A 24,671-nucleotide genomic window follows, 5' to 3' on the forward strand; every position below is an offset into this window, starting at 1 on the left:
TTGTGTACCACGTGACCTCAAATTGTGGTGACATGAGTACATTTTACCGCAATTTTCGGTGACGTAGCAGATTTAAGTGCATCACGTGATCAAAAATAGTGATGACGTACGTATTTTATGTGTATCACGTGACTTCAAATTGTGGTGACGTAGGCATTATATAAGAACATTTTACCGCAATTTTCGGCGACGTAGCAGATTTAAGTGCATCACGTGATCAAAAATAGTGATGACGTAGGTATTTTAAGTGTATCACGTGACATCAAATTGTGGTGACGTAGGCATTATATGAGTACCATTTACCGCAATTTTCGGTGACGTAGCAGATTTAAGTGCATCACGTGATCACAAATAGTGATGACGTAGGTATTTTATGTGTACCACGTGACTTCAAATTGTGGTGACGTAGGCATTATATGAGTACATTTTACCGCAATTTTCGGTGACGTAGCAGATTACAGTGCATCACGTGATCACAAATAGTGATGACGTAGGTATTTTAAGTGTACCACGTGACTTCAAAATGTAGTGACGTAGGCATTGTATGAGTAAATATTACCGCAATTTTCGGTGACGTAGCAGATAAAAGTGCATCACGTGATCACAAATAGTGATGACGTAAATATTTTATGTGTACCACGTGACTTCAAATTGTGGTGACGTAGGCATTATATGAGTACATTTTACAGCAATTTTCGGTGACGCAGCAGATTAAAGTGCATCACGTGATCACAAATAGTGTTGACGTAGGCATTTTATGAGTACACTTTACCTCAATTTTAGATTAAGATATTTAATCGTTATTAAACTGCAAGGTCTAGAAACAAACCAATGATCTTTTTTTAGAGGGATGCTCCCGGAAGTATACGGAGCTGACTCGTATACTCGATCTACGGCCTGATCGCGGACATTTAGGGTCAGGTCCTCGGCCCTAGACGGGGATATTAAATTGAATATTAATGTTCATTTATAATTACAATATTTACAGGTGTCATTATATTTTACTGGACAGGTTCTTTATTAACATACAATGTAGCTATCGGGGAGACAATTGTTACTCCAGATGTATACGGAATCTATTTTAGAATGACTTTCCCGGAAGTATACGGAGCTGACTCGTACACTCGATCTAGGGCCTGATCGCGGACATTCAGGGTCAGGTCCTCGAACCTAGACGGGGAAAGCAAATTAAATGTTTTAAAAGACTTATAATAATTTATGTTTTAGAGTATATTTAATAAGTTAAAATGGGAGATACCTTTGCAATATTGGTAAAAGAGTTATAAATCTTTCTCAATTTAATACTTAAATCTACATTTGTATCAATGTCACAAGCATCAGTGAATTCCTTTCCTCAGTTTCGGATTTAGGTTAAAGATAATATTTGTTTATAGAAATTCGAAAAACAAAGAATGATAACTTGCAATAAAGTGACCAATAATTACAATTCGTGTGATGTGCACAACTTCTCATTGTTTTTTAAATCATCAAGTCATTAAATCCCTTCCAGCAGATACCGAGTTATGCTTCATGCAAACTGTGTTCGAAAGAAATCATTGTTTATAAGTAGAGAAGTACAAGGGAAGATAACTAAGCAAGAACGTGTTTAAGAGCTACGACCCCAGTGTTGTTTACTCCTCCACATTGCCATATATTAAAGTGGCACTTTTATTCAAAATCAATACATACACATGCATAACAAACATAAACTTTGAGTGGTAAACCTTTAAACTTCTACTTCTTAAATTATGCATTTATGAAAAATATTGATTACTGATGATACGACTGTATCCGAGTATTTTAATAGCTGAACACGCAAAAATATTAAATTATTGGTGAGTGTTAAAACATTTACTGTGATCTACTATCGTCTCATAAGGTAGACATTTTCTGCACCTTTTGTTCAAATTTAACTCGGTATCCTGCATAAGAACCATCGTTTTCGACATTTATTCATCCCTTCCGATATATTAAAAAAAACAACATTAAGTTTGGTTAATCTTATTTGGGAGTAAGACTGATTTTTTAAATCAGTTCCTTCAGGTAGTTTTTAGTTATGCTTCAGACAAACTTGGTTTGAAGATAATCAAAGTACAAGCGTAGATAACTTTACTAGAAAGTGCGCAAGAATTAATATTCTTGACCTGTGCATTTTAATGTTCAAAGTTGCATACATATCTTTCCAGTTGTTTCGACAACATTTCATAAAAAAATCAACGTGAATGGGGAGATAACTCTGCCAACAATATCACCAAGAGTTAAAAGAGTGCAATATATTATTTGGAAATTAGTGAATGGTAAAAATGAAACTTTGAACATTGCTAGATAGCAAAGAGAAGTTATGTGCAGCACAAGAACTTTAATATTAACCCTTTGGTACTTTGTTACACAGTTATACTTTGTTTTTTTTTTTTAAAAAGTTGTCTGATACATTTCTCAAAAACCTCTTCCTGGAATTGAATGCATCTTTGACCATTGAAAGGTGACAATGCGATGGTGTTTTCAATGCAATGATTATGACTTTTTGTCGTATTGAAACTTAAAACTAGAAATATTCTTTTCGAGGCGCTGCCTTCGAAAACTGATGTCTCCCCTTAAAGGGGAGCTTAGTTGCAGAAAAATAAGATTTAAGTAGGGGGTAAAATAGTTTTTACATTGAATTTCCTGAGTAAGTGTATGGAAAAATGTTTTATAAAATAATGAGCATGGGGATATAACCTTTCAATTATTCGCCCATTAGTTATAAATTGTGCAATGTGCACAACTTCACATCAATACCCATCTATGTTATAAGTTTCATTCAATTCCTTCAAGCAATTTTGACAAAGTTTGCATTATTTAAAAAAAAAACAAGAAGGGTGGATAACTCTGCAATATAGTGCCCGAGTGTTATAATTTGTGCAAGGTGCACAACTTCACATCCATATTTATCTTTGTCCAAAGTTTCAATCAATTCCTTCAAGTAGTGCCAGGACAAAATTTCTATTATAAAAATAAACAAGGGAAGATAATTCAGAAACAAAGTTCCCATGTGTTATAATTCTAGCAGGGTGCACAACTTCGTATTACTATCTATATATGTACCAAGCTTCAATTGTTCCAGGCAGTTTTAAGTAAAAGCCTGGATAAACTGCATTTACAATGTACAAGGGGGGATAGCTCTGCATAAATGTGCCTGAGAGCTATAAATCTTGCAAGGTGCAAGTTCCAATCAATTCATTTCAGTTGTTCCGGACAAAATTAGGTTAAAGAATAAGAATGAGAAGCATTAGAAGTAGAATAATGACAAAAAGAGTATGTCTCCCGGGAATAAGAATAACATAAAAAATGGCAAATACAGTATGTCCCTCTTTCAGTCGAATGGGGGACATAAAAAGAAGACTAATGATAAGTCCATTATGTCTTCCTTTCAGTCGGAGGGGAGACATAACAAGAAGAGTAATGACACATCCAGTATGGCTCTCTTTCAGTCGAAGGGGAGACATAATATGAAGAACAAGAGCTGTCACAGTATGTGACGAATGCCCCCGAATGTGACATTGACCTATGAACAAGGTCAGTACATGAAAAGTTGATCTTGCCTTTACGTGTCAAATACATATGGCAAGTTATTTTAAATTGCCTCTGAACATAAAAAAACACCACCCATACTTGACAATCTACACTGTTATGTCCTTATATTCAGCATTCCATTGAAAATAAACACTAAGTGTATCTTTCAAGGGTCTTGTACGCGACACGTCATCTTGGTATCTGGAACATATGTGGCAAGTTATTTTAAAATCTGTCCATACAATGGAAAGTTACAGCCCGGACACGACAACCCATAATCTATGTCCTTATATGCAGCAATCCATTGTGAATAAACACCTAAGTGTGACCTTGACCTTAGAGGAAGAGACACGGGTCTTGCACGCGACACGTCGTCTTGGTGGAACACATGTGGCAAGTTATTTTAAAATCTGTCCATACAAGGGAAAGTTACAGCCCGGACACGACAACCTATACTCTATGTCCTTATATATGCAGCAATCCATTGTGAATAAACACCTAAGTGTGGCCTTGACCTTAGAGGTACGGACACGGGTCTTGCACGCGACACGTCATCTTGGTATGTGGAACACATGTGGCAAGTTATTTTAAAATCTGTCCATACAAGGGAAAGTTACAGCCCGGACACGACAACCTATACTCTATGTCCTTATATATGCAGCAATCCATTGTGAATAAACACCTAAGTGTGGCCTTGACCTTAGAGGTAGGGACACGGGTCTTGCACGCGACACGTCATCTTGGTATGCCACCTTCGGGGGCATAAAAATATCAAATCCAGTATGTCTCTCTTTTAGTCGAAGGGGAGACATAATAAGAAGAAGAATGATAAGTCCATTATGTCTCCCTTTCAGTCGAAGGGGAGACATAATAATAAGAATAATGACAAACACTGTTTGTCTCCCTTTCAGTCGAAGTGGAGACATAATAAGAATAATAATGAAAAGTCCATTATGTCTCCCTTTTAGCCCAAGGGGAGACATAATAAGAAGAGTAATGACAAACACAGTTTGTCTCCCTTTCAGTCGAAGGGGAGACATAATAATAAGAATAATGTTTGTCTCATTTTCAGTCGAAGGGGAGACATGATAAGAATAATAATGATAAGTCCATTATGTCTCCCTTTCAGTCGAAGGGTACACATACTATAAGAAAAATGACAAACACAGTGTGTCTCCCTTTCAGTCGAAGGGGAGACATAATAATAAGAATAATGACAAACACAGTTTGTCTCGTTTTCAGTCGAAGGGACACATAATATTAGGAATAATGACACACACAGTTTGTCTCCCTTTCAGTCAAAGGGAGGCATACTAATATGAATAATGACAAACATAGTTTGTCCCCCTTTCAGTCGAAGGGTAGAAATAATAATAAGAATAATGACACACACAGTTTGTCTCCCTTTCAGTCGAAGTGGAGACATAATAAGAAGAATAATGAAAAGTCCATTATGTCTCCCTTTTAGCCGAAGGGGAGACATAATAAGAAGAGTAATGACAAACACTGTTTGTCTCCCTTTCAGTCGAAGGGGAGACATAATAATAAGAATAATGTTTGTCTCCTTTTCAGTCGAAGGGGAGACATGATAAGAATAATAATGATAAGTCCATTATGTCTCCCTTTCAGTCGAAGGGGACACTTACTATAGGTAAAATGACAAACACAGTTTGTCTCCCTTTCAGTCGAAGGGAGACATAATAATAAGAATAATGACAAACACAGTTTGTCTCCTTTTCAGTCGAAGGGAGACATAATAATAAGAATAATGACACACACAGTTTGTCTCCCTTTCAGTCGAAGGGAGGCATACTAATATGAATAATGACAAACATAGTTTGTCCCCCTTTCAGTCGAAGGGAGACAGACATAATAATAAGAATAATGACAAACACAGTTTGTCTCCTTTTCAGTCGAAGGGGAGACAAGATAAGAAGAATAATGATAAGGCCACTTTCTCTCCCTTTCATTCGAAGGGAAGACATAATAAGAAGAATAATGATAAGTCCACTTTCTCTCCCTTTCAGTCGAAGGGGAGACATAATAATAAGAAAAATGACAAACACAGTTTGTATCCCTTTCAGTCGAAGGGGAGGCATAATAAGAAGAATAATGATAAGTCCATTATGTCTCCCTTTTAGTCGAAGGGGAGAAATGATAAGAAGAAGAATAATAAGTCCATTTTGCCTCTGTTTCAATCGAAGGGGAGACATAATAATAAGAAAAATGACAAACACAGTTTGTCTCCCTTTCAGTCGAAGGGAGACATAATAATAAGAATAATGACAAACATAGTTTGTCTCCCTTTCAGTCGAAGGAGAGACATAATAATAAGAATAATGACAAACACAGCTTGTACCCCTTTCAGTCGAAGGGGAGACATAATAAGAAAAATAATGACAAACACAGTTTGTATCCCTTTCAGTCAAAGGGGAGACATAATAAGAAGAATAATGACAAACACAGTTTGTCTCTCTTTCAGTCGGAGGGAGACATAATAATAAGAATAATGACAAACACAGTTTGTCTCCCTTTCAGTCGAAGGGGAGACATAATAATAAGAATAATGACAAACACGGTTTGTCTCCCTTTCAGTCGAATAGGAGACATGCTTAGAAGAAGAATAACAAAAGCAGTATGTCTATCCCAGTCGAAGAGGAGACAACAGAAAACCGTTTGTGCAAAATATAACTTTAAACTACTGGAAGGAAATGAATGAAACTGAGCAAATATAGATGTGAAGTAATGCATATAAACTTGGCCCATTTCGTGTCATTTCCCTAAGAGCAAAGTTGTCTTTAGCATAACTCAAAAAACTAGTAGAAGGATTAGAAAACTTAAAAACTTTTAACCATTGGTAGATTACAATGCGAAGTTATTCACAGAGTAAGTATTATAACTCTATGAAACTTTTATGCAGAGTTAAAATCCCTTTTAATTTCTTTAAAAAAACGTTTGTCCCATATGAAAGCGTTACGTGGACATAACTGGAAGACATTGATTTAATGTTTATCATTGATAGATAAGGGAAGATGATCAGAGTGCAGGAATTGAAACATGCTTATGTTCACACCGTTGTGAATTATCTCCCTTTATACTTTGATTTCAACCAATTTTGCCTTAAGCCTAAGTCGGAAACATTTGAAAGGATTTTCATGGAACTTGGGACATAAAAAGATGGCAATAAGAAAGTGTGCGTTTCAAAATATTTACAATTCTCGGGCCAATTTTTGCCGCGTTATCACTCTTTATACCTTGATTTCTTTAAGATATGTATTGTCTCCAAGTTAACATTCTGCTGCATTCTACATAAGAACATTCTTTCAATCTTGTATATATTGGAAAAGAACGGAAATTAAATTATTGTTGTTTCAAATTCAATATTCTTATATTCTTAAAAGAACGAGTATGATATCTAAATAAGGCCATTAAATATAATGCAAAAAAACCCAATCAATTTATTACTTTTGAATTTATATGAAGTATTGAAAAGAACTAAAATACTTTTTTTTCTCTTAAATACAATGATAATGTTGTTGATCAACATAACAAGAGGCCCATGAGAGCCTGGGTCTATGCTCTACTGGCATTGCTCTTCTGGTCAACGTTGTGCCAAATTCAATGTGCGAGGGCAGGAAATGTAATAAGCAGAATATTCACAAACAATTGTTTACAACCACATTGACGTACGGGCGAAGTACATAGTGCCATGCACAGCTGCTTATAAAAACGGAGGTCAAAAGGGTGGGTCTAAGGTCATTCGAGGACTACATTGATATTTGTTTTTAAAACTATACACATGATTAAAATGTTATTGCTGTATATTCAAAAATACGAAAGAATGTCAAAAGGGATGGGGCCAGCTTCGACCCAAGGGGCATACTTTGAACAAACAAGAGATTTTCAAAGATTTACTTTTCTCTATGTAAGTCTTTAGGGAATTTGTGAACCTCGGGGCGTGGCCAGTTTTGACCCTAGGGGCATAATTTGAATATTATTCACAATCAATCAATTGTGTTCAGACGAACGCACAAACGACGATCGACGGAAACTGCGTCAGTAAGGGGTAAAATTAATTAACCGTCTTAAACTGCAATTTTTACCTCTTTAACAAAGGCAAGGGAGAGTTAAACAAACAAAAAACAACAACTGCAAACTCTAGAAACAAGTTGTCTCTCTTAGACATGTCCCGTGCATGCACACTGCGCAACTGCAATCCATTGACGAACCGTAAAAATATATGGTGGTAATTTTCATGATTTCGTTCTTTATTCACCATATATCAATTTTTTACAACATTCGCACCCAACAACCGTTAGTGTTTGTGTTAAGATTTTTGACATAGTTATTGGATTTTTTATTTGGTTTTATAACCATATTTTTGCGGTCAAAGTGGCCAGTCTTCGTACCGCAAATACTAACAAAAAGCCCTTGCCCTTCACAGCAGTGTGACAGACGACACACAGCAGTGTGACAGACGACGCACAGCAGTGTGTAAGGCGACGCACAACTGTGTGACAGACGACACACAACTGTATGACAGACAACGCACAACAGCGTGACAGACGACGCACAACAGTGTGACTGACGACGCACAACTGTGTGACTGACGACGTACAACAGTGTGACCCACGAGGCACAGCAGTGTGACAGACGACGCACAACAAGTGTGACAGACTACGCACAGCAGTGTGACAGACGCTGCACAACAGTATGACAGGCGACGCATAACAGTGTGACAGAGTACGCACAACAGTGTGACAGACTACGCGCAGTGTGACAGACGGCGCACAGCAGTGTTACAGACGACGGACAACACTGTGACAGACGACAGTCAACAGTGTGACAAACGACGCACACAGTGTGACACATAAAAAATGAGGACTGTTATTGTTTTCTCACAGAACAAGAGCACTGAGAAAAGACTGGTTCTGTAGGCAACCCTTAGAACAATTCCAAATATAGCTGACAATGCAAACGTTTCTACGGAATTTTCACCTTGAAAGCCATGGACAAACACTGAAAGGATTGCCACCAGGAACTAAAATAAATTTGGAATAATTTAATTAAAAGATGCACTGATATTTCAAATCTTTGGTGAATAAACACTATTTTATTAATGTAAAAAGCTGAATCTACAGCAATTCAAAACATAGCTGACATTGAGAACATATCTACGTCTTTTTCCAAATAAGCGTCTTGTTGTTGGCTGGCATTTCAACCTTAAAATGAAAGTACAGAACTATATAACTTACTTGAAACAATGTCACCTGAAACTATAAATAAATACGGAATAATTAAATTAAAAGATGCAATGACATTTCAAATAAATCTTTGCGGAATGACAAAAAAAATATTCAGAGTTTTAATGTGGTAATAAAACTGTAGCTGATAATCAACGCGCTTACAGAAATAACAGACTTTAATTACTTTCTCTATTTATTTCTAAGGAAACAGACCATCCTCTTTCATTCCTGGCAATATGATCTCAGTGTCTCAGTTCTTAATTTAACTACAAATGATAGAAAGCATCTTTTCAAGCACGCTTTTCAAAAGGCTTCAACAACAAACATAACAATTGAAAAATGTATGAAGAAAACTGTCTTATAAGGAAATAAACATTCTAATAACAAATTGCCCTTCGATTCATCGATATATAATTATTCATGATTTTTTATATGTTGAGAATATGTTAAACAAGAGCCGTCGTAAGACAGCGCGCTCGACTACGCCGCTTTGACTTAGAATACAATAAGGATGTAATAATACCAAGTTTGGTCTCTTTATGTCAAACCTAACTAAAATTATTCGATACATAAGGTGACTTTGATGCTGCTCTCCCACCAGCCCGCCCAAACAATGACGCAAGTCATTCAAATAACTTTATTTCCCATCATGAAAATGTGGTTTAGAATATACAAGTATGCCTTTCAAAGGAAATAAAAAATAAAAAATAAAAAAAAAATAAAAAAATCAAGGGCCATAATTTGTATTTAGGCTTAAAACGGAGTTATGTTTCTTGTTGTAAGTTGGTCGCAAATAATTTTGAATTTAATTAAGTGCATTTAATGATGAACGGTATGGAAGTTTTTTTTATTAAAATCCCAACTTGCCCTTAACTTTTACTAGCCTAAACCTTTAACCTAAGTCAATCAGGGGCCATAACTTGTATTAAGGATATGGAGTTATGTAACCTCATTGGGTGATGGTCCTGAACAATTGTGTGAAATATTAAGTCAATTGAATGAAGGGTATAGAAGTTATTAAACATTATCCCAACCTGCCCTAAAACTTTAACCTAAGTTCCATAGTCAATCAGGGGCCATAATTTGTATAAAAGATATATGGAGTTATCTAACCTCATAATGTGATGGCTCTGAACATCTGTGTGAAGTATTAAGTCAATTGAATGAATGGTAGTGAAGTTTTAAGTGAAAATCCCAACTTGCCCTAAAACTTTAACCTGCCCTAAAACTTTAACCTAAGTCAATCAGGGGCCATAACTTGTATTTAGGATAATATGGAGTTATGTAACCTCATTGTGGAATGGTCCTGAACAACTGTGTGAAGTATTAAGTCAATTGAACAAAGGAGATAGAAGTTATTAATAAATATTCCAACTTGCCCTAAAACTTTAACTCAAGTTCCATAGTCAATCAGGGGCCATAATCTGTGTAAAGAATAATATGGAGTTATCTAACCTCATCATGTGATGGCCCTGAACAACTGTGTGAAGTATTAAGTCAATTGAATGTAGGGTATTGGACTTATAAGTGAAAATCCCAACTTGCCCTAAAACTTTAACCAGACGCCGACGCCGACGCAGATGCCGGGGCGAGTAGTATAGCCCACCTATTCTTTGAATAGTCGAGCTAAAAATCTCCATCATCAAATGATACACAGTGAAAACTATAGGGACGCATTAGTAAAAAAAAATCAACTTCAAGTATAAAGTTAACCCTGCATAGAAGCATACTAAATGCTTTGAATTTCTATTGTCCATGTGTAGATATTTAAAAGTAAACATTGAGAGCATATGAATAAATCTCATGTTAACTGTACTAATATATCTGCAGCCCAAAACAATTGCATGTAGAGTAAAACTGCGATCGCTCATGACGCTGAGCTCGAGCTAAAACCTCGAGTGATCTGATGTTTCGAATGACCCTAGTTTCTATTTTAGTCTATTATTCAATGTCTTACAAAGTTTGAAGTTGTCATACAGATTGTTTATTTCGGCACGGCACTGATTATGTATTGCGTTGTAGAATTCGCCCATATTTTCAAAGGCTGTCATATAATAATGTGAAAATGGAAAAAAATAAACAATTAATAAACAAGATTTTTTTTTTTTACAAAAAGCACATTTTCTAAACAACCTACATTGGAATATGACTGCCTGTTCAACTGTTTTACTGTATATGCATTCTGCAAAAAAGGTCCTTCAAAAAAACTACTGTATATCCAAGTAATAAATCTTTAAAAAAAAAAATTGGGGGTAAATCAGAACTGTTCATTAAGAGTAACATTAAAGTAGGATTAAAACACTGTCAGTGTCCAAAAGCACCATATTTAGCTGTATTCAATTTCAAAAATTCCGTAAGTATGGAAACAGAATACAAATTCACATAAAAGCCAATGTTTACTGTATACATGTACGAAGTGCAGTCAAAAAGTTCCCGGACTGGTTATATATTGCACACTTTTGACGTCTGAAAATGTCAATCCTTGTCACACGTAAATCCTAACAATATGTTAATATATCCAAATTTCATTAGTGAACGTCAACAGTACGTCATTTCCATATGAAGTGATCCGTACAGTTTGAGTTATGTTTATTTGCTATGTAAAAAATGATTGTTTTATGTGTGATTAAAAGTTAATATATGTACAGTCTTGTAGAATATAGTTTCTGCTTTACTTTGATGCAATTTTATTTTTTCAAATCCCAAAAATGACAACAGTACAAAGGCAGTCTGGGAACTTTTTGACTGCACCTAGTATGAGAATTTTATGGTCAATTTCTAAAAAGCTGAAAGTCATTAAGTAAAGATGTGAAAATGGAGTGTTAAAATGCTCGACTTAATGGTGTTAAATTATTTCCATTTCAATTACTTGCAAACCATCTTACCTTGTCAACAAGTGTGATGCCTGATAAAATGCTTGACTTAAAGGTGTTAAATTATTTCCATTTGAATTACTTGCAAACCATCTTACCTTGTCAACAAGTGTGATGCCATTTTTCCTCCCAAGCTCAGCTAGATCTTTAATGTCTCTTATTCCCCACGATGGATCCCTACAATGTAAGAGTAGAAGGCTTAAATCCAAAAGCATCATCATCCTGGATCACTACTATGTAAGAGTAGAAGAGTTAAATCCAAGAGCATCATCATCCTGTATCCCTACAATGTAAGAGTAGAAGGCTTAAATCCAAGAGCATCATCATCCTGTATCCCTACAATGTAAGAGTAGAAGACTTAAATACAAGAGCATCATCATCCTGGATCCCTACTATGTAAGAGTAGAAGACTTAAATCCAAGAGCATCATCATCCTGGATCCCTACAATGTAAGAAAAGAAGGCTAAAATACAAGAGCATCATCATCTGGATCCCTACTATGTAAGAGTAGAAGACTTAAATACAAGAGCATCATCTTCCTGGATCCCTACAATGTAAGAGTAGAAGACTTAAATACAAGAGCATCATCATCCTGGATCCCTACAATGTAAGAGAAGAAGGCTAAAATACAAGAGCATCATCATCCTGGATCCCTACTATGTAAGAGTAGAAGACTTAAATACAAGAGCATCATCATCCTGGATTCCTACTATGTAAGAGTAGAAGACTTAAATCCAAGAGCATCATCATCCTGTATCCCTACAATGTAAGAGTAGAAGGCTTAAATACAAGAGCATCATCATCCTGGATCCCTACTATGTAAGAGTAGAAGACTTAAATCCAAGAGCATCATCATCCTGGATCCCTACAATGTAAGAGAAGAAGGCTAAAATCCAAGAGCATCATCATCCTGGATCTCTACTATGTAAGAGTAGAAGGCTTAAATCCAAGAGCATCATCATCTGGACCCCTTCTATGTAAGAGTAGAAGACATAAATACAAGAGCATCATCATCCTGGATCCCTACAATGTAAGAGAAGAAGGCTAAAATCCAAGAGCATCATCATCCTGGATCCCTACTATGTAAGAGTAGAAGGCTTAAATCCAAGAGCATCATCATCCTGGATCCCTACAATGTAAGAGAAGAAGGCTAAAATCCAAGAGCATCATCATCCTGGATCCCTTCAATGTAAGAGTAGAAGACTTAAATACAAGAGCATCATCATCCTGTATCCCTACAATGTAAGAGTAGAAGACTTAAATACAAGAGCATCATCATCCTGGATCCTTACAATGTAAGAGAAGAAGGCTTAAATCCAAGAGCATCATCATCCTGGATCCCTACAATGTAAGAGTAGAAGGCTTAAATCCAAGAGCATCATCATCTGGATCCCTACTATGTAAGAGTAGAAGACTTAAATACAAGAGCATCATCATCCTGTATCCCTACAATGTAAGAGTAGAAGACTTAAATACAAGAGCATCATCATCCTGGATCCCTACAATGTAAGAGAAGAAGGCTTAAATCCAAGAGCATCATCATCCTGGATCCCTACAATGTAAGAGTAGAAGGCTTAAATCCAAGAGCATCATCATCCTGGATCCCTACAATGTAAGAGTAGAAGACTTAAATACAAGAGCATCATCATCCTGTATCCCTACAATGTAAGAGTAGAAGACTTAAATACAAGAGCATCATCATCCTGGATCCTTACAATGTAAGAGTAGAAGACTTAAATCCAAGAGCATCATCATCCTGGATCCTTACAATGTAAGAGAAGAAGGCTTAAATCCAAGAGCATCATCATCCTGGATCCCTACAATGTACGAGTAGACGACTTAAATACAAGAGCATAACCATGATTGGTGCCTTCAATGTAAGAGTAGAAGACTTAAATACAAGAGCATCACCATGATGGGTGCCTTCAATGTAAGAGTAGAAGGCTTAAATACAAGAGCATCATCGGGATGGATCACTTGAATACAAGAGTAGAGGGCTTAAAAAAATAAATGTCACTAAATGATTTACAGGTCATATGACACCAAAGCAGGAGTTCATTCCCATCAAACTTCTGTGTGTGTAAAATAATAAAAGGAAATGCTAGAGCTGGGAACCATTATGGGTCCTCCGATCTTGACCAGGCAGGTTTTTTTATGACCATTAATTTTGTTCTCATTTTGGGTAAACTTTTTGGTAATTTCTATTGGATAAATATTGACCAATCAATAAACATTTTGAAGAACCTACAAGATAAAAAACTTCTGGGGAAGAACTTCTACATTGGAAACCAGACCCAACATATCCTAGGGCAACCTAGTGGGCAACCTTGTAGTACGGTACTACCAGGTTGCCCACTAGGTTTCCCTAGCATATTATGAGTCTGGTTCCTCTTGTAGAAGATTGAAGCTCAGAGTACTGTACCCCAACAGTCATGTGACCGTCCGAAGTACAACAAGATGCTGTGATGACCAGCGGAAGCCAGGGTGTGGGGGCAAAAGGCAGGCAGTGAAGGATTTATTTGTGGATCAAATAAACAACATTTTGGATAACATTGAACAAACGCAAAAACGTAACCTGTTTCATAACATCCGGCTTCTGGTTTATACCAAGGAAAAGTAATTAGGTGTGATTTAATGATAGCTTATTATATGATAACGGTTATTTTTAGTATTCCTAATGGTACTAATATAATACAGCAAAAACTGAACCAAGGCTATATCTAGCTATTAATGGCATCAATATATACAGATTTCCATTATCAGATGTCTCTTCTTGAAGCTCCAATACATTAATTTAACAACCTCATTTTTCTAGGAACACATCCCTTGGGTGACAACTAAAATCACGATAACATAATCAAATTTCCGTCCACACTGTAACGAACCCTTTCCCAAATGATATCAATGTCTAGACTATATTAAATTAAAACTTTCTTTTAAAGTCCTTGAAATATATTTATATTCGGTTATTTTCCCTTCACTACAAAACAAGGGTTCTTGTAGCTGATAAATGTCAATACTGAAAAATAGCTGAGGGTGTGCATAAGTAAAAGGGCCTTAGAGCCTTTTTATAATTGCTTCCAAAGTTGTCTATATTCATTTCAAGGTCCTTCCTAGTGTTTTTGATGCAAACGTCTGAGACAACCAATATTAAAGCTGCACTCTCACAGACGGAACATTTTTGAAAGATACCATAAATTCATCATTAAACATTCTATGAACTATTTTTTATAATCAGTTCATGTCCATGTTCTTCATAGTAAAAAACATACTTGGGCGATACTATTTCCCAGTCTCTACTGTATTATCCGGTCTCAGCCGGTCTCCTAATTCCCAGTCCCTAGGTATTGAAATAACTTATGGCGTCAGGCAATGGATAATGTTGCCAATGCTTGGCAAACAAAATTGTCAATTGTATTTGCATATATATTATTTGTTTAATTATTATCTGTTACATTGATATTACATATGTTGTTTTGTTTTATTACCATCTTTAATCAATTGTAATCCTATTATCCCCTGGTCATTCACACGGTCGATACCTACTATTATAATATAATTTTGAAAACAGAGACCGGATGAGAAGTATCGCCCCTATAATTTGAACATTTAAAATTCCATGAACTGCTTTAATTTTTTTCAGTTTATGTTCATACCCTTCAAAGTAAAAAGGTTCTATAACTTAAATATGCACTTTTACTCCCAAATAAGCAGTCTGAAGGATACCTGTTTAATTTGAAAGAAAGGTGCAGAAAACACAGTATTTATTCCTTATGAGACAATAGTTGATAACTGTAAGTCTTTTAGGACCTACCAGTCATTTAATATTTCTGCATTTTCAGCTATTAAAAACACAATTCCACAATTACAATCCTGTTATCAGTGACAAATATTTTCCATAAATATATCATTTAGTTAGTAACAGGTCTATCACTCAAGATTTATGTTTGTTATATTGATTTTAAATATGAGACACTTTAAAAATTATGCGTTCCATGAACTGTTTTTAAATTTAGGTCAGATCCATGCTTTTCACAGTTATAATAATATGATAACTTAAAGCTGCACTCTCACAGATTCATCGTTTTGACAACTTTTTTTTTTTTTTGTCTTTGAATGAGCAAACTTTTTTGTGTATGTCTGGAAACCAGTGATATTCCGGGTAAGATTGCGGACAAAAGATCAGATCAGCATTTATCATATTTACCTTCAAAAAATTATGTTTTATGGCTAAAAGCATTACTAATGCTTTAAGAAAAATGAAATTTTCAGCAGTTTACCAAACAATTGAGATCTGTTCTATGTGAATGACCTAATATGGCTGAATTAAAGGAATTGATGCCCAAATCAGCCTATTTTGAGACAAAACGTGTCAAAACTGACACTCTGTGAGAGTGCAGCTTTAAACATGACTCCTTGAAATGGAAATCTGATGAGAGTAAAGTGGACCACACTACCTTGATTTTAACGATGAATCAAACTGTACATTGCTGTCAGGTTTCAAAACTCCGTTTTCAGCATACGGCTGGAAGATAAAACATTTAAGTAAATAATCTATTTCTCCATAAATAATATGCTATTACAAACAGGATACTGAAAGAATAGTTTATAAAATGTATTAACAACTATTGAATATTTTAATATAATTTACATGTTTTAATTTAACAATCAGGCCTAAATAAAAAAAAATGTTTGGTTAGGGTTACATCCTTTTCCAAAATAGGTAGGGTAGGTAGGCTTTTTTGTTATTAGGCTTTATATATGAATGTTATTTTCATCATTAGATAATGGTGTTAAAGTTATCTTCTGTATAAGCATTTAAGGTTTTTAACTACAAAGTGAAAAGCAATTTAAAAAAAAAAAAATTCTTTTAAGTTTTTCAATTTTTTTTCAAACTGACTATAAAATCGGTATGGTCGGTGCCTATTCCGTATTTTTTTTTTAGGCCTCACTTGGCTGATTGTTCAGAACATTGTTAAAGTTAACGATGTTGTTACCTGGATCGTTGTTAAATTTCAAATCTTTGATAGCCCAGAAGTTTCATGTGTACACATGTGCTTTGTGGTACATTTCACAAATACTGAAACAATGTTTTAACTATACTTGTTTTATCTTTGCTGTTAATGACATTGAAAAAGTTCAGCACAATCAATCCAATGGGTAAGTATCTAAGCTTCTACCTTCTCATGAGCACATAGTACATGACTTTTGTATACATTATTTATTCAATAGTTTTTCCTTTAAAAAATAAGGTCATAATTGCAGGCTGTCAAGTGAACTTCTTATCAAAAGTAGGAGAAAAGAAGTTATAAAATTTACCAAAAACTAGAAGAATGGTAGGAATAAAATTTACCAAAAACTAGGAGAAAAGTAGGAATAAAGTTTACCAAAAAGTAGGAGAAAAGAAGGAATAAAGTTTACCAAAAAGTAGGAATAAAATTTACCAAAGAGTAGGTGGGAAATAGGAATAAAATTTATCAACAAGAGCCGTCGTAAGACAGCGCGCTCGACTACGCCGCTTTGACTTAGAATACAATAACGATGTCATAATACCAAGTTTGGTCTCTTTATGTCAAACCTAACTTAAACTATTTGATACATATTAAGGTGACTTTGATGCTGCCCTCCCAGCAGCCTGCCCAAACAATGATGCAAGTCATTCAAATAACTTGATTTCCCATTATGAAAATGTGGTTAAGAATATACAAATATGCCTTTCAAAGGAAATTAAAAAAAAAAAATCAAGGGCCATAACTTGTATTTAGGCTTAAAACGGAGTTATGTTTCTTGTTGTCAGATGGTCGTAAATAATTTTGAATTTTATTAAGTGCATTTAATGAACGGTATAGAAGTGTTTTTTTATTAAAATCCCACCTTGCCCTTAACTTTTAATTGCCTAAAACTTTAACCTAAGTCAATCAGGGGCCATAACTTGTATTAAGGATATGGAGTTATGTAACCGCATTGGGTGATGGTCCTGAACAATTGTGTGGAGTATTAAGTCAATTGAATGAAGGGTATAGAAGTTATTAAACAATATCCCAATCTGCCCTAAAACTTTAACCTAAGTTCCATAGTCAATCAGGGGCCATAATTTGTATAAAAGATAATATGGAGTTATCTAACCTCAATATTTGATGGCTCTGAACATCTGTGTGAAGTATTAAGTCAATTGAATGAATGGTATTAGAGTTTTAAGTGAAAATCCCAACTTGCCCTAAAACTTTAACCTGCCCTAAAACTTTAACCTAAGTCAATCAGGGGCCATAACTTGTATTAAGGATAATATGGAGTTATGTAACCTCATTGTGGGATGGTCCTGAACAACTGTGTGAAGTATTAAGTCAATTTAACAAAGGATATAGAAGTTATTAATAAATATACCAACTTGCCCTAAAACTTTAACCCAAGTTCCATAGTCAATCAGGGGCCATAATCTGTGTAAAGAATAATATGGAGTTATCTAACCTCATCATGTGATGGCCCTGAACAACTATGTGAAGTATTAAGTCAATTGAATGTAGGGTATTGGACTTATAAGTGAAAATCCCAACTTGCCCTAAAACTTTAACCGGAAGCCGACGCCGACGCGAGTAGTATAGCCCACCTATTCTTCGAATAGTCGAGCTAAAGAGTAGAAATAAAATTTACCCAAAAGTAGGAGAAAAGTAGAAATAAAGTTTACCAAAAAGTAGGAATAAAATTTACCCAAAAAGTAGGAGAAAAATAGGAATAAAATTTACCAAAAAGTAGGAATAAAATTTACCATAAAGTAGGAGGAAAATAGGAATAAAATTTATTAAAAAGTAGAAATAAAATTTACCAAAAAGTAGGAGAAAAGTATGAATAAAGTTTACCCAAAAGTAGGAGAAAAGTTGGAAAAAAAATTACCCAAAAAGTAGGAGAAAAATAGGAATAAAATTTACCAAAAAGTAGGAATAAAATTTACCAAAAAGTAGGAGGAAAATACGAATAAAATTTATTAAAAAGTAGAAATAAAATTTACCAAAAAGTATGAGAAAAGTAGGAATAAAGTTTACCAAAAAGTAGGAGAAAAGTAGGAATAAAATTTACCCAAAAAGTAGGAGAAAAATAGGAATAAAATTTACCAAAAAGTAGGAATACAATTTACTAAAAAGTAGGAGAAAAGTAGGAATAGAATTTACCAAAAAGTAGGAGAAAAATTGGAATAAAATTTACCAAAAAGTAGGAATAAAATTTATCAAAAAGTAGGAAAAATAAGAGATTTGTACTCAAAAAGTAGGAGTTTTACAAACCTTTGGACAGAACTTGGTATTACTCACAGACAACAATTGCAAACTAGAATACATCTTGACAAGACTGCATAGACTGGTCTTTTGATTCATACATCTTTCACTTTGGTGTAATCATGAAGTATTAGCAGCCACAGGTACCCAGTCTGCACCCCCAGTCTGTTCAGTCTCATCAAGATGAATTCAGTCTTCTATGCACTCCCAATTGAAAAGATTCTACAAATATACTACCATTTTTCAACTATTAAGATAAGGCAATTGTGCAATACACAACTTGAACCAAAAAAGAAGGAAATTTCAGGAGTTTTGGACCAAAAAGTAGTTCATTATAGGAAGGAATAAAAGAAATAACAAAAATAAGGAAAAAAACAGACCACTTTACAGCTTGTCATTGGAAACTATGAATGCTCCCTGACGTGATTAAAACTCTGTGAAATATGATGTCCCTTAAACTCTATAATATTTCACATATTCATATTACAAACACTTGGTATTATTTTCGTTTAAACTGTCATTTGTGACTACTATACAGCCGGAATGCGCTGATAATATGCACATGTCTACTTGCCAGCAAAGCTTCCCATAAATTTTCATTGTGTTCAAGTCAGTTGCTAAGAAATAGTCCAGACCAGAATGAAACTATATCAACCTATATAGAAATTAAGTATACCATAACTCTGTGAAAAATCATCAAACCGGAACATGATAAAATGCGCATTTCCTCTTGAAGAAAAGCTTCCCATGAAGTTTGATTGAACTCAAGCCCCTATTTTATTGAGAAAAAGCCCAGAAATGAATGGACATAAATCAAACTAGAAATTAAAAGGGTCATACCTCTGTGAAAAATAATCAAACTCAAGTTCTGATAATATGTGCATCTCTTATTATAACTTCAACTTCTCTTTAAAGCTGCACTCTCACAGATATACTGTTTTTACAACTTTTTTTATTTTTTGTCTTGGAAAGAGCAAATTTTTGCGTAAATATCTGCAAACCAAAAGATTGCTGACAAAAGATCTGTCGCAGATATTCATATTTCCGTTCGAAAATTAATGTTTTATTGCTTCAAGCGTTAACGGTTTAAACAAAATGCATAAAACATCAATTTTTTAACTTGAATATAAAGATCTGCAATTTATTTTTTTGTCAGCAGTCTTATATAACTGGTTTCCATGCATTTTCGCAAAAATCATCTCGTTCTGACAAAAAATTAAAAAAAGTTGTCAAAACGCTTAATCTGTGAGAGTGCAGCTTTAAGTTTCATTGAATTCAAGCCAATTGTTTATGAGAAACAGCCCAGACACAAATAGTGGGACAGACTGGTCCTGTACCATACATAGATATTAAAAGGGTCATATAAAACTGTGAAATATCACCCAGCCGGGACATGCTGATAAAATATGCATCTTCCCTTCTTAGTGAAGCTTCCCAATTTTTTTTATTGGATTCAAGCTGGTGGTTACTGAGGAATAACCCCCACACGAATAGTTTAAGACAAACTTACAAAATTGTTTAACTTACACCATATGTAATTAACATTCCACCTTCCTTCAGTAAGTATCCAGCAAAGTTAAACAGGCCCTAAAATAAAATATGGTAAGGTAAAATCAGATGTGGGTTGGTAAGACATGATACATTTTTTTATCAGCCCTACATTTTAAACTGTTTAATTAAGATATAATGGTAAACATTAAACAGTAGATACTTCACTGTCAGAAAATGGCAGTACTTACTTTCTCTCCGTCTGTAGATTTACCTTTATTTCAGAAAGGTACAAAGTATGCTGTGCAAAAACTGGCATGCAGACAAAGAACAAGTACATTCTCTTACACACATGGTAGTTATTGAATGTTGTCCAAGGCAACAGCCTACTATCAACATGTTACAAATAGTTACATCACTCCATAGACATCATTATTAAAAAAGAAGTTCCAACTTATTTATCCTAATACAATGATTGTGAAATTTATTACAACATTATATTAATAGCTCTGATTGGCACAAGTTTACGTGCGAATATGGTCGCAGTTCCCGGATGAAGCCCACTTGTCCAGCCTGGTTAGCGTAGTGGTTAGTGCACTCACTTTTCACCTAGGCGACCCGGGTTCGATTCCATACCTGGGTGCATGTGAGTTTGGTTTGTGGTCACCTAGTCTGATAATTGGGTTTCCTCCGAGTACTCCAGTTTTCCCACACAACACAAAATCAGACTCTCGCTTAAAATAGTGCCAAACGAGAGTGATTAAAGTTGTTACAACTTGTTTAACAATTGTTGTAAAATAAATAGATAGATGGTTTATTTTAAATACATGTTCAATAAGCCACATGGCCCGTTAGAAAAACAAAATACACGATTTAACATTTACAAATAACATAGCAAGTGGAGCACGTAAGGCTTGTTTAAATTTTACGAATGATTTTACAGGTAACGAAGGACATGATAAGAGACAACGTAATACTTAAAGGTGCAAGTCGACATCATAAGATTATATATCAAATAAGTTTAAACTAATAAATAAGCTATTCCCTTACCACTGCAGTACTCCAGGGAGAAATGTGCACCATATTTGCGTTGTAGATGACATCATAGCTTCCTGCGGTGATGTCACCAGGCCAGCTCGTCACAGGAGCTGTGATGTCAATTTTTAATGGTTGTTGGACGTTTCCTAGCTTGCAGTGGGATATATACGCTGATATACTGAAAGACATACCAATAAAATATAGGTAAGTGATGGCCAAATGTGTTAAGATTAACGTTCTATCTACCATTAGGGACAAATATATTAAATACACTGTGAAATTAGTCAGTACAATAATTTTACAAATATTCATGGAACAGTTCTTTTAAATTAGAAATAGAATTCCTTATAAATATCCTATTAGTCCTATTGAATTAATTGCTCTTACTTGTTACGCTTGTATATTTTTCAATTCAAATGATGAAGAAATAATATTGGTTTCTTGTCCTCAATAGATAGAAAAAATTTGACCTAAGGGCAGGTGTCTAAGCAGTTAACGTGATTGGCCAAGTTACCAGCAAAGCAGTGTGCCGAATGATTAGATATATTTATCTGAACAGGCCACATGATTGATTTTTCATAAATACCTACATTTACATGTGCGAAAAATTACATGGAAACATGCTTTTCTGTATATTTCATCAAAAGCGCTTTATTTACTGCTGTTATTAGATATGATTCATCTGGCATTGGGGTTGCCAGATGGAACTTTCCATCATGCAAAATTTCACTGGGAATGCCTATCTGGTGTGCATGAAAAGTTTGTCCCTTTTACTCAATATATCTTAACAATTATTTTAGGCAGAGTTATGGGACCTGCTATGCTGTCCTGATCATATAAGCTATGGTGAACATGTGTTCAAAGCTTGATGCCGATAAAAAAAAATCCAACCTGTCAACGTGGGACTGTTCTACATCACTGGGTTGGAATGTGGCTGCCGTGTAAGTCTGGGCAAAATGAGTTACATGCTGCCCGGTTCCAGAAGCAATCTCCAACACATTTCCCATAAAGGATTCAGGGTTCCCTAGGTACTTCAAAAGCACTTCTAGAATGGCCCCCTTGTTCCGGTCAGCTGCTGGAGCCTGCTGCATTACTTGCTGTAAACAAACAATAAAAGATATATCTAAAGTTAAGTTAACTGTGGAGGAAAAGTGTGCCTGGTGTTAGACTCGTACACATGACCAACGAGACACTAGAACTGAAACCAATTGGTTATAACTCTTTGGTTTGGTAAAAGTAAAATGTTTACTGATTGGTCAATATTTATCCAATAATGATTGTTGACCATACATGTGATAACGTCCCGGACGTCCGGGATTGTCCCGGAAATCGTATCTCTGTCACGGAGTCACGGAGGGTGCATGTTTGTCCCGGAAAGTCATAAAAATAAAAACAAAAAAAAATAATCTCGGAATCTTAATTTTACCAATGTAAGTCAGCTATTTTGCCTGTCCGGGACACTGGTCGTAAACCACAGGACATGTTGACACTAATCTGTTAATTGGCACGTGTGTCGTCGAGGTCATCATCAATCACCCGTTCTATTGGCCTACTGTTGTGCTTAACGAGTCGGGGAGGGTTCTTGTATACAAAACCATTGTTTTCATATGGATTTGTTTGGTCTTATGAATGATAGCTTTTAATTGATGAATTGATATTTTTCACACATTTTACCGACAAACGAGCATGAAGGTAAGTTCAAAGAAAGTGACAAAATGAGTAAAAAAAACAAAATTAAAACACAGAAAACATCCCGTATTCCATTCAAATTTCAAAGTCGATACGTCGTTATACTTTAAACAACTTTAAACAGCTTACGCGTCCATAAGGAATTTTAGTGTTTTGAACTTTTTTTTCGAACTATCGTTGTGTATTTTTACGCAGAAATAAAACTGATGATATGGGGTATACAGGTGGTTATATAGAGTGCTTTAATCACGTGACCATGGTAAGTCATGTGATCGCTTTATACAGCCGATTGTTGACACGTCTCGATCAAAATTATATGCATCCCAAAACGGAAAAAAGCTCATCGACTGGAAAATATTGTGTGTCATAAATTGTAAATGTTTTAAATGTGATGAAAAAATAAATATTTTGTAACGCATGTTCTCAAAAGCGCGGGAAAACAGGTGCCCGTATAGTTGTTTATTTCCTGTTTTGATGAAACCGAAAGTAGACTGCATATCCTCCTGGTTAGCACTTCATTTAAAGCCTGGGAAAATATCTGGTGGTTTTATTTTTTCAAGAAAATGCAGAAAAAAACAAACCATGTCAAGTAAAAAATACGTCTTGGCAGTCAAAATAGGTACATTTTCCCGACATTAAAAACAACTAAAATAGCCCCAGATATGCTCTAGAATGCACCACAGACGTTCCCCATTTAAAAAAAATCCGGGGGGGGGGGGGGGGCATGCCCCCAGACCCCCCTAGTGTGCGTTGACATTACCACGAGTGTCCCGGAATCGACCCAAGAAATTATCACATGTATGTTGTTGACCAATCCAATTGCTTATTTGTGCAAACTAGCCGAGTGATGAGCTGTGGATAACTTATCCAGTTCAATACAATTGGCTGCAGAGCTCAATACAATTGGATGCAGAGCTCTAACCAATTGAGCTAATCCAGTAGCTCAGGTTCTTACCACACTGACTCCACTCCTCCCCTAATAAACCTTTTAGGCTGATCTGGGCACTCTTGACTTTCACTTCTGACACAGGTAAAGAAAACCTGGAAGGAACAGTGTGCCAAGTGTGGGGCTTGAACCCAAGATAGTCAAAACACTAGCATGGAGATCTAACCAACTGAGCTAACTAGTCTGCTGGTTCTTAGCCACACACAAACAAACTTCAGTACAAAAGGTAAACTGCTAAGTTGTGGATTCATCCATCTTGTGTCTGTATTATAACCATCGCTGATTCAAATATTATGGGCCCTCATGGTATCTTTATATTCACCACTGGTCACAGCCGCCCTTTTCAGGCTTTTGGCTAGTCTGAACAGCTGAAATTAATTTTCAAGAGCTGCATATTGAAAATTTACATGTAAAGATTACAAATAAACAACATTGCATTTAATGCCATAAAACCAACCTTTCCTTTTATGACTGATGAAGAAAAAGATACAAACTGTTTAATTCTAGAAAACTGTATCAAGTTGATTACCATTAGGGCTCATGACAAATTTTGAAACACGGGACGCTACTC

The 24,671-nt window shown here is 35.3% G+C and overlaps 1 protein-coding gene across 4 annotated transcripts; it reads right to left on the bottom strand.

The window, feature by feature from the left end:
• Nucleotides 1-8,599: 8,599 nt before the first annotated feature.
• LOC128218070 (UPF0585 protein CG18661-like) lies at nucleotides 8,600-24,671 on the bottom strand. 4 transcript variants are annotated; one of them, XM_052925612.1, is made up of 7 exons: nucleotides 24,630-24,671; nucleotides 22,357-22,562; nucleotides 21,478-21,643; nucleotides 20,467-20,526; nucleotides 16,129-16,196; nucleotides 11,770-11,848; nucleotides 8,600-8,774 (listed from the first exon to the last, which is right to left on the bottom strand). In XM_052925612.1, exons 1-7 carry the CDS (start codon nucleotides 24,630-24,632, stop codon nucleotides 8,727-8,729), a joined length of 630 nt encoding a protein of 209 aa, XP_052781572.1. In that variant the 5' UTR covers nucleotides 24,633-24,671; the 3' UTR covers nucleotides 8,600-8,726. The 4 variants fall into 4 exon arrangements, with proteins under 4 accessions (XP_052781572.1, XP_052781564.1, XP_052781588.1 ...); XM_052925604.1 differs by having other exon boundaries at nucleotides 24,558-24,649; XM_052925628.1 differs by having other exon boundaries at nucleotides 24,595-24,641.

Source organism: Mya arenaria, chromosome 2 (genome assembly GCF_026914265.1).
Source record: "Mya arenaria isolate MELC-2E11 chromosome 2, ASM2691426v1".
Classification (NCBI taxonomy): domain Eukaryota; kingdom Metazoa; phylum Mollusca; class Bivalvia; order Myida; family Myidae; genus Mya; species Mya arenaria.

Excerpts from the sequence above, each read along its gene's own strand:
- LOC128218070 (XM_052925604.1), bottom strand. The coding sequence starts at position 24,632 with ATGGTAATCAACTTGATACAGTTTTCTAGAATTAAACAGTTTGTATCT. Across the intron at positions 11,849-16,128 it reads GATTCATCGTTAAAATCAAG|GGATCCATCGTGGGGAATAA; the intron begins GTAGTGTGGTCC and ends CTTACATTGTAG. Across the intron at positions 8,775-11,769 it reads GCATCACACTTGTTGACAAG|GTTGAAATGCCAGCCAACAA; the intron begins GTAAGATGGTTT and ends TTTCATTTTAAG.